Source organism: Physella acuta, unplaced genomic scaffold (genome assembly GCF_028476545.2).
Source record: "Physella acuta isolate Inbredline_101_S28 unplaced genomic scaffold, ASM2847654v3 ptg000105l, whole genome shotgun sequence".
Taxonomy (NCBI): Eukaryota; Metazoa; Mollusca; class Gastropoda; family Physidae; genus Physella; species Physella acuta.
In genome coordinates, this window is record NW_026731625.1 from 967,039 (window position 1) to 978,700 (window position 11,662).

General features: G+C 36.0%; 1 protein-coding gene across 1 annotated transcript; it reads left to right on the forward strand.

Annotated features, from left to right (window-relative positions):
• Nucleotides 1-185: 185 nt before the first annotated feature.
• Nucleotides 186-10,031, forward strand: LOC131931871 (uncharacterized). The gene is made up of 8 exons (XM_059288711.1): nt 186-269; nt 4,129-4,338; nt 4,476-4,544; nt 5,408-5,492; nt 6,729-6,829; nt 6,959-7,029; nt 8,160-8,218; nt 8,815-10,031. Exons 1-8 carry the CDS (start codon nt 258-260, stop codon nt 8,940-8,942), a joined length of 735 nt encoding a protein of 244 aa, XP_059144694.1. The 5' UTR covers nt 186-257; the 3' UTR covers nt 8,943-10,031.
• The last annotated feature ends 1,631 nt before the right edge of the window (nt 10,032-11,662 follow it).

The window sequence follows — 11,662 nt, forward strand, 5'->3', positions numbered from 1 at the left end:
ACTTTCATCTAGATTAGTAGATAGGCCTACCATTTAGAAATTTTAGTTTTTTTTTCATTAGGCTAAAATTTATATTTTATCATTGTCTGTAACACTAACAGTAGGCCCAGTAAAAATGATGAAACGATAGAAAAAAAAATACTTTGGTTTGAAATAATATTTGGCTCTCTTTGCAAAAAATAAAACTGGCAAAGCACCTGGCTAACCAAGTTTAATGCCTGCGTAAAATAAATAATAAACAATCTTGGTGCTGAGAGATGAAAACTAGGGTGAGTTTGACTTGAGGCATCAATCTGACAGCCAACTGAGACTTGAGTACTCGAAAAACACTCGATAATGATCTCTTTAAAAAAATATGAAAAAGTCATCAGAAAAACAAGTTAAAATAATTATAAAAAAATAGCCTAGGCTACATTAAACTTTTTTTGGTAATCTATCGTTTTGGGTACGTAAAAATCGCCCGCGACTTGTAATGTGAAAAACAGGTGACTCCTTAAATTTTAATAATTATTTCACATTTTGAGGAGGATTTATGTTTTTTAAAATATAAAAATGCTTCATTGTTTCATTTATGTACCTGTTTTTAAATAATTGAATTAAAACTTTTCCGTAATAAATGAAGACTAGCGATGTTTCCAACAGATGCAACCATGCTCATTTACTATAGCAGCCATCTTGTTTAAGTTTTATTTTTATAAGCTTATAGCGCAAGATTCAAGGGGAAGCCACTCTATTTTACAAATGGCTACTGCTTATATAGCAAATCTTGCTCTCAGACACTGCTGTTTAAAGATAATTTCTGGCCTATATCGATATATTTACTTTATTTAGCCATTGATTTAGGTTTATTATTCATTTATTATAATATTTGACACAAACATATGACAATATACTCTAGGGCCTATATACTTCTATTAAAGCCTTGAGAATGATGTAACGTTTTCGTACATTAATAGCCGCGGGCGATTTTACGTACCCAAAACGATAGATTACCCTTTTTTTTACGTTTTTAAATTGGGTCCTAAAAATAAAAATGACCCTTTTAAAAATGGACAGCCATTTTTTTGAAGAATTAATTTTTAAAAAAAGGCCGTTTTGAGTTATGTTTTGATGTAAACAAAGGCCCATGTCAACACGTGTCAAACCACGTGAAGGCACCCGATTAACGATTTTGGTCACGCATCAGTGGTACATTTTTTGGTCTAGCTAATCTTTGAGAATATTCAGCAGAACATAATAAAAACAAGCAAAACGTGAATTGCTATATTTAATATTGTTTTAAACATATCATCGTAGCTATTAAAAAACAAACGCATTTTTTCACAAATCATTTTCTAGGCTACCAATCATATTTGATTAATGAAATTGGTAAACAAATGTAGTTTCTAATTGTTTAAGTCATCTTGAACAATAATGAATTTTAAAATATTATTATTAGGCGACGCCCTGATTATATAGTATATTGGAAAAAAACCACATAGCAGATGAAGGTCTGAATCTTAAAATATTCATTAAAAATATATTTAGGCCTATAAAACTAAATCACAATTTCTTTATAAAGTACTTTATAAAGTAAGAACCACAAGTGGTGTATTTAACTCATTTTGTATCGTTTTTTGTGCAGGCAAGTGTTTAAATATTAAAATAAAGTTTATTTAATGCATAGGCCTATCTTGTTTTCAAATTAATTTTTTTAAAGGCAAAAATGAAAGAAAATGAAAAGTAATTCACTAGGTTATAACTGAACCTCAGTAGATTTTGAAATTTGATTTCAATTGCTTTGTTTATTGGAAATTAATATGATATTGATTTCAAATTAATAAGAGACAGTGGTAAAAACAAAAATTGAAAAATCAGTCAAGAGCTCCTGGCAGGTTTTTGTTTGAAAATTATCTCCCTTTGTTGTGATGCTACATACTAGATTAGGGCTTAGGGCCTATTCTAACAAATTGCCTATTGCTAATTCTAATATGTTTTTAACTAGCTATAGTAGCTCGGGCCTAATTGATTGATTGTTCAGCAGAGGATTTTCTAGGCCTACAAAAAAAAACACAAGGGCCTATTTAGAGTTCTACTATTTATTTATTTAGTCTACTAAACTTACTACTAATATTTAGGCGGCCTAAATTTTAGGCTTAATTTTTATATAGTAAAATTAGACTTTACTTTAGACTAAACGAAACCAACACTACCACAGGAACACACTTACAACCAACAAAAAAAACTATGTTTCTGATTATCACATGATAGCCTACATACTACTACATAGAATTAGAAGTAGGATTTGCAATTACATAAAGATAGGCCTACTAAAATAGGGTCTACAGCCTATAACAGTAGTCTATACCTATAAATTTGTTACCTAAGCCTTTCACAAAACCCTTAGGGGTCATCCATTTATGATGTCCACAATTTTTTTTTATTTTGGACCCCCTCCCCGTCCACAAAAGTCCACTTAATTCCTTCATAAAAGTCCACACATGTCCGCAAAAGTCAATTTTTTCGGACCCCCACCCTCCCCATGTGGATGTCATAAATTGATGACCCCTTACCTAGTCCCTAAGACTAAGCAAAAGGAGGTAAGCCCCCCCCCCCCCCCACAACTTTTCTTTGAAAATGTTTTAAAATAAGTCTATTGTTTATTTAATTATTAATAAGGCACAAAGTATAGGCTACTTATTAAATAAAGCAAGGTATTATCTCAAAGAAAATATATAATTTAATAGCCTATGTTTTTCTAATAGTATTTATTGTTTAGAGTGAATTTTGTGATGCAACCATGTTATCTGAGACCATCTCTGAGTGCCTCAATATTATTTCTAATATTTAAAAAATTACAATAGATTCTGATTGCTAATTTTAATACCTTAAATATCTAACATATGATAGAATCTACGTAACTATCTGATTCTTTAAAACTAATTGATAATGCAGAAGCGACCATTTACAAAAAAAAACAAGTGTAAAAATGTGTCTGAAACTCTACTTAGTAAACTTATTAGAAAAATAATTTAAAAAATTTGGGAAAAAATCTTGCACATTTTTTTTTTGGTGCTATATTTAGTAAGTGTAAATAGCGTAGAAGCTTTTTGCTTGAAATAATGCAACAGAAATACAATAGGTAAAATAAAGATATGGCGGTCTTGTCATGTTGCATTCAGATTCATTAGTAGCAAAATGAGTTAAATAATTCTAGACCTAGTGGGTTGACTTATACTTAGCACTAGCAGGGTGCTATTTGGTGGCCCGGGTTTTCCAGTGAGCACTATTGGTTTAAACAGTGCGATAGATTAATGGATAAGATGGGTATCATAGTTGTTCACTAAATGCTTGTTCTATATCGGATCTTGGTTGTTGGAATGTGGGTTGTCCACACACCTGCCCATATGCTCCCGGGTGTACTGTGTGAACACCTTGAATCTACATTAATCACCCTCCCAAATAGTGAGTTTGAACACATCTCGGCGACCATTCAGGTGTCAGGTTGCTTATTAAAATGATTATAGATGCCATATTACTCTAAAGGGCGCTTCTGGTCATTGAGGCACAGGCGATGCGGTTAATTAATTAGTCAACGACATAGTCCACCATATTGATGGTGTTTGGCATCATAGTGTTCACAGTTCATATGTCTGCCTGGAGGACCTCCTGGTTAATGTAGTCAATGATTTTAGTGGCCTACTGTATCTGCAATCTATGACGCTCTTTAAGACAAACGTTGTTGCCATAGTGGTGGGGGCCAATGCTCTGGGTTATTTGACAGCTGGAGTGTCTCAGGCTATATCTGATGCAGTTTGGTTCTTGAGTCAACTGGTACCCTGACCGCCTGTGCAGGAAGACCAAACAACAGATCCCAGATGCTAAGACAGCTGCTGGGGGATATAGGGCCCCAAACTGCACCAGACTACAGTGGCGCCCCCAGTCCCCAATTTCTTTTTTATTGCAGTTTGCAGATACCTTCCCAGGAGTAATCTCAACAACTTTCCAAAGTTTCATGGCAATCAGATGAATTGTGTCGTAATGCATAAAAGACAGACATACTTTTCTTTGTATATAGAGCCCCATTAGATTAAAAATAGCAATTCATATTCATTGACGATATAATGTATTAAGCTTAAATTAAATCAGGCAGAGCAATGCAAGGACGAAGGTAACAAATGCATAAAAGAGGGTAAATATACAGAAGCCGTGATCCACTACACAGAGGCCATCAAACATGAACCCCACACGGCAGCCCTGTACAGCAATAGATCTCTGGCATTTCTCAAGATTGACCAGCTCTATTTGGCCATGGAAGATGCTAAGAAAGCAGTTCAGTTAGAGCCAAGTTGGCCTAAGGTACATCTTCATATGAAATTTAGTGTCAAATATTGATCTGGTCATTGCTCAAGTATAGAATTATTATTATTACTTTTTTATCTATTTATTAATCTTTGAAACATGCAGAGTGAGAAATTCTACTTTTTATTTTCCAGGGTTTCTTTAGAAAGGCTGAAATAGAATTTAAGGCTGGGCATTTTAATAAAGCCTTAATTTCTTACAAGGTATGTTGAAATCAATACTATTTACATTCTACCCTTCCCCCTGTGATGGGGGGGGGGGGGTTATATATAATCTCTATACGTTCTGAATACTGCTATTAACACTAGAACTATTACACTTGTGAAGGAGGACGGGAATCACTCTTATTTTCCGCAGACACTAATTAACAATGTCAACAACTTCGTTTATGAAATAACATTAACTTTATTAACATACACTTAAAGATCATTTACACAATATCAAAGAATACGTCAGTCTTCAACTATAGCTAACCCCCAACTAACGTCACTGCTGTGTCTTACGTCAGCGGTACATTGTCGCGTCATGCTCACGTCACACTCACACCACAAATATTTTATTGAACACGCTAACAATACACTGCACCAAATCGCCTACCGTCATGTTCGCACCGTCCTTAGTAACCTCTACTAGTCTAGTCTAATTGTATATATCTACGCTATGACACCCCCCCCCCTTCCCCACATACACACCTCTCTTTGTGACAAGCTCACACACATCTTTGGATATCAAATTTTTAAAAGTTGATTCCTAATGTCATACTGGAATAATCTATGGCTTTTATCATAGAAATAAAACATGCTACCGAAGTACCATTCCAGTTTTTTAAACGCACAAAACTTGAGTTTCCTGTTTGGTTAACTCACAGCTCAGCAAAACTTCTAATGGTACATGCCCTAGCTTGTTTTTTTTTGTATGTTTAAAAAGCTCCTAGCTTAGTCTTGTCCAGCATTGTTATGTATGTTAGTAATACTGATTGAAGCCATAATAATTAATGTTGAATTTACTTTATAAAAAAAAAGCAACTACTCAGCATTAATTCACTAGTTTTGTACCCTTATTCCAGCAAGCTTTGATTCTTGGTCCTACAGACCAGGGTATTCTAGCAGCAATAGCCAAAACAAATAAAGAAATAGCAAAAGAGAAACAAGGTGAGCATTAGCTTTTTTAATGTCAGTGCTAGTCGTCCCTGCTTTACACAGATCTACTGTCTCAAGTCAGTGCTAGTTGGATAAGGCAAGCTGCCAACCAGTGTCACCTGATGGGTTGCTGTACCCAGCTATTTAACCTCATCTCCCCAGCTATTGAGCCTCATCTCCCCAGCTATAGAGCCTCATCTCCCCAGCTATTGAACCTCATCTCCCCAGCTATTGAGCCTCATCTCCCCAGCTATTGAGCCTCATCTCCCCAGCTATTGAGCCTCATCTCCCCAGCTATTGAACCTCATCTCCCCAGCTATTGAGCCTCATCTCCCCAGCTATTGAGCCTCATCTCCCCAGCTATTGAACCTCATCTCCCCAGCTATTGAAACTCATCTCCCCGGCTATTGAGCCTCATCTCCCCAGCTATTGAACCTCATCTCCCCAGCTATTGAACCTCATCTCCCCAGCTATTGAGCCTCATCTCCCCAGCTATTGAGCCTCATCTCCCCAACTATTGAGCCTCATCTCCCCAGCTATTGAACCTCATCTCCCCAGCTATTGAGCCTCATCTCCCCAGCTATTGAACCTCATCTCCCCAGCTATTGAAACTCATCTCCCCAGCTATTGAACCTCATCTCCCCAGCTATTGAGCCTCATCTACCCAGCTATTGAACCTCATCTCCCCAGGGTTCAAACTAAAGGAGGGAAAATTCCAAAATCAATCAACTGTTTGCTCTTGGTTGGACTAAGGTTATGGAAGCAAATCCAAAAAGTAAAGCAGCTAAAATCAGAGTCAAAGAAGAAAGTTGAAATCTTTTGTGCTTTTCTTGGGGGTTCCAGCTAAGTACGGTCTGGTGATACTGGTTGGCAGCCTGCCTTATCAAACCTAATGCTCTGTTCTTTTGGGCATAGCAACCATGCGCTTTACCAACCCGACTACGCCAGGCAATCCACCTTGGGACAGACATCTCAAAGATGGGCTACACCTGGAATGTAATAGATAAAATGGCCCAGGTTAGAGGACACTGGAGATCTTTGGTTGATGGCCTGTACCCCAGAAGGGGTGACAGTTAGTGAATGAATGAACCGGTAGTCATGTTAAAATAACAGAAAGTAAAGTTTTGAACACTACTTCACCTGCCCATTGACCAAAAGAGTACCTTACTTTTTATATAATAGTATTTGATTGCAATAAACAAGGCAGATTCAACCTGATTTAGAATATCCCATGTTTTTTTTAACTAGATGCTGTTCGCCAACCAGTAATGTATACCTGCCTAGGTCTTGCAGTTGGAGTCATGGTAGTAGCTGCAGATCAGTTGTTAACAACTAAGCCATCCATCCAGGTATAGAATTAAATGGCAGCATTAGTAATATAGTATGCTTATTTCTTTTTTAGTTGTTTTATATAATAAAAAACAAGAAAACAAACGTTTACACTATTTCTATTTGAAATGCCTTGTTTTCCTCCCCAGTTTGCTATTTTACAAGTTTTATTAGTGGCCAGTTGTGGGGGTGTTGGTTTTATTGCATCTAAAGTTCAAAGGTTAGTTGTTTGATCAAGTAAACCATCTGTCTACGTTAGGGTGTTGAAATAACACTGTTGATAATGCTATTATTCTTTAACCCTATACAACACAAAGCTTCTCCATGTCTCTTTACATTTACAATACATGCATTGTATTGTTCTTTACTGAAATAATTAATTGTTGAATATAATATAAAAATGTTAGTGCACCTCAGCCCATTTTAGGGTAGTTTGGCCAACCTCATCCCATCTCAGGGTAGTTTGGCCAACCTCAGCCCATCTCAGGGTAGTTTGGCCAACACGTTCTTTAGTGGTCTGGTTGAAAGCTCTATACACTATATTCTGTTCTTTTTCTTTATCCACTGCATGGTTTCTATGGCCTAGACAAGCCCATCTGTCTTTCTTTATCCACTGCATGGTTTCTATGGCCTAGACAAGCCCATCTGTCTTTCTTTATCCACTGCATGGTTTCTATGGCCTAGACAAGCCCATCTGTCTTTCTTTATCCACTGCATGGTTTCTATGGCCTAGACAAGCCCATCTGTCTTTCTTTATCCACTGCATGGTTTCTATGGCCTAGACAAGCCCATCTGTCTTTCTTTATCCACTGCATGGGTTCTATGGCCTAGACAAGCCCATCTGTCTTTCTTTATCCACTGCATGGTTTCTATGGCCTAGACAAGCCCATCTGTCTTTCTTTATCCACTGCATGGTTTCTATGGCCTAGACAAGCCCATCTGTCTTTCTTTATCCACTGCATGGTTTCTATGGCCTAGACAAGCCCATCTGTCTTTCTTTATCCACTGCATGGGTTCTATGGCCTAGACAAGCCCATCTGTCTTTCTTTATCCACTGCATGGGTTCTATGGCCTAGACAAGCCCATCTGTCTTTCTTTATCCACTGCATGGGTTCTATGGCCTAGACAAGCCCATCTGTCTTTACTTATCTACCATTTCTGTTGTGATGCTGTCATGATTGATTTGGTTTTTAGATAGTTGAAGTATCTTTTGATATATAGCTAGCATCAGAACCCACAGCTGTAAAGCCTATTGTAAAAATGTGTACAATGTAGAAAATGGTATCCAACACTAACCTTGTTGATTGCTTAAAATCACATATATATTTCTATTTGTTTATCTATTTGTAGGTATTTAGTAACTAGCCAGCGTGAAGCTCTTCTTGAAGAACCACTAGATCTGCTCAAAGGCAAGTCAAATAAAGAAAAGATAATTTGATTTTTCTTATAGAACTATTGTATCATTAGACATGAACAGATATAATGTAGTTTTATATCTATGCCGGTAGGATAATGGCCAGATTCTCTTTTGATATGTTCTTTATTTTGTTGTAATATAATATTTTGTTCTGTGATAAAAATGTTCTTTATTTAATTATGTTACCTGTTCTGTTTTGCAATAAAATATGTTCACCATATCAGTGTTTTTTCTGGAGAAGAAAATGGGTTATAAACATGTTTTATCATGTACATAACAGATACATTTCTGAATGTGCCTAAAATTTTATCTTTAATTTTAATGTAAATTATGTTACAGTTACATAAAAAAATTTACAAGATGTTTTTCTTCCCAGTTTTTTTTTTGTTCATTTACCCATACAAATATTTTTTTGTTGTCATTAAAAAAGGCACAAATGGAAAATTTAAGTTGACACTTTTAATAAAGTGTAACCTTTTTTTCATGACTACACTGCTAGGCTAAGTAATTTGTTATTCCTAAAATTCAAATGACTGATTATTTAAAAAAATGTCTCCTGAATTCCTCCAATGTTTTCAATCATTACAGAGATGGGAGATGTACCAAGAGAGGAAAAAAATAACAATAAATCATCAACCACATCATCAACCACATCATCAACAAATAAACATAGTCAGTCAGCAGGAAGGCAACGTATGAGGAAAGGAAAATCTTAGCCTGATGCATATTTGTTTATTTCATTACCAAACACATTTTGACTCATTTGTATAAAAACCAAGTACTTCAAGTTAACATTTTAAATTATTTTCACTTAGTATAATGCTATTCTTTCATTTATTGGATTTTAGTTAAGTAATTTAATTTAGCAGAGCACTTCATATTCGGATCTTTATAACTAATATTCTTCCTAACTGGTGAGGTGTTTTAAAATAATGATTACAGTAAAGACTGTATTAGGCCGGGCTAGTGGCCATAGCTTTTTAAAGTCATGTCAAAGTTACTGTGACAGATGTTTACTATTCTACAATACAGAGATCACTGTGTGTTTTCTTAGAGATTTTTTTTTATATATTCAGACTTGCATTTTTTATTACTAGTCTAGTCAGAAAAAGTTCTTTAATGAATGGCCTGCAGTTAATAATAAGTATGTATAAGTTTAACAGTAATTCCTGCTGTAAATCTCAGTTAAATGTCAAGCCAGAAAAAAAGTGTTTTGCCTCAACAGTTGATTTCAAAGAAATGGCTAAATTAGCTCTTGGCTTTGATACATTTTTTAAATTATTTTTTTTTTAGTTTTATATTAAATAGATAAAACTTTGTAAAATAGGTACTAAGATTTATTTAAGGAATTAAGTGATTAAAGAATTAAACTGTTCAATACATTTTTAATTTATTATTAAAATAAAACAGTTTGATTTTATAAAATATCTTCCGGGCTTTTTTAAAAATCTCAATTAAAAAAATTGTTGTAATAACACTAACATACTTTTAGAGTTAAGTTAGGATTTTTATTTATAAAACTCATTTTAAAAGAAAAATTTTCACAGGCATTAATGAAGATTAGAATTTAGACTAGTTAATGATATTGGCATTTTTTAAATGAGTGCTGAGATATATTGTATAAAACTGTTGGGAAAAAGTGAATGAGACTAATTTTAAATGAATTAATATGAGACATTTAGTGATGTATGATTTTTGCTTGAATATCTGAATGTGAAAGTCTGCACGAAATCTATTTATAACGCAGCTTTTGTCAGTTTTTTGAGGCATTTGTTTTGAATATTAACAAATAAATTACTTGCATCAATCAACAGAAAGTTTAGTATCTTTTTGTGTGGTAAATAGTTGTTTAAACTGTCAATATCAAAACTTTTACATCAAATACAACTTTTAGTAGAGCTGATAGCTATGTCACAAGCTATAGACTTGCTCTTGTCACACCAAGCATAGTTTCCACCAGTTACTTATCTCTTAGAATTTAGTTGGTTGCCTCAGAGATGAGATAACAGGTGACCTGCCCAAGTTCAATGAGATGACAACATGTGACCTGCCTGAGTTCAATGAGATGACAACAGGTAACAGGTGACCTGCCTGAGTTCAATGAGATGACAACAGGTGACCTGCCTGAGTTCAATATGATGACAACAGGTTACATGTGAACTGCCTGAGTTCAATATGATGACAACAGGTTACATGTGAACTGCCCGAGTTCAAGGAGATGACAACAGGTGACCTGCCTGAGTTCAATGAGATGACAACAGGTTACATGTGAACTGCCCGAGTTCAATGAGATGACAACAGGTGAACTGCCTGAGTTCAATGAGATGACAACAGGTTACATGGGAACTGCCTGAGTTCAATGAGATGACAACAGGTTACATGTGAACTGCCTGAGTTCAATGAGATGACAACAGGTGACCTGCCTGAGTTCAATGAGATGACAACAGGTTACATGTGAACTGCCTGAGTTCAATGAGATGACAACAGGTGAACTGCCTGAGTTCAATGAGATGACAACAGGTTACATGTGAACTGCCTGAGTTCAATGAGATGACAACAGGTGACCTGCCTGAGTTCAATATGATGACAACAGGTTACATGTCAACTGCCCGAGTTCAATGAGATGACAACAGGTTACATGTGAACTGCCTGAGTTCAATATGATGACAACAGGTTACATGTGAACTGCCTGAGTTCAATGAGATGACAACAGGTTACATGTGAACTGCCTGAGTTCAATATGATGACAACAGGTTACATGTGAACTGCCTGAGTTCAATATGATGACAACAGGTTACATGTGAACTGCCTGAGTTCAATATGATGACAACAGGTTACATGTCAACTGCCCGAGTTCAATGAGATGACAACAGGTTACATGTGAACTGCCTGAGTTCAATATGATGACAACAGGTTACATGTGAACTGCCTGAGTTCATGAGATGACAACAGGTGACCTGCCTGAGTTCAATATGATGACAACAGGTTACATGTGAACTGCCTGAGTTCAATATGATGACAACAGGTTACATGTGAACTGCCTGAGTTCAATGAGATGACAACAGGTGAACTGCCTGAGTTCAATATGATGACAACAGGTGACATGTGAACTGCCTGAGTTCAAGTAAAAAATAATGTTAAGTTACTCACCTGCCACAAAAATCAATCCACCACCACCAACAAGAACACAGTAGCTGATTTGTTGTCAATAGAACAAATTTATTCAAAAAACATAAATAAAATGTTGCATATACATTTAAAATTGTGAAGATTAAAAACAATCCAACATCACTAACTGCCCAACTACGTGACATGCCATGGTTATGATTAGTGGTTCTCAGTGTTTCTTCCAGACATTTTTCTCCGGGGGGGGGGGGGGGGGGGGGGGGGGGGAGGGCACTTGAAATTTTCGGGGGGGGGGGGGGGGGGGGGAGGG

Excerpts from the sequence above, each read along its gene's own strand:
- LOC131931871 (XM_059288711.1), top strand. Across the intron at positions 4,339-4,475 it reads TAGAGCCAAGTTGGCCTAAG|GGTTTCTTTAGAAAGGCTGA; the intron begins GTACATCTTCAT and ends TTTATTTTCCAG. Across the intron at positions 7,030-8,159 it reads ATTGCATCTAAAGTTCAAAG|GTATTTAGTAACTAGCCAGC; the intron begins GTTAGTTGTTTG and ends ATCTATTTGTAG.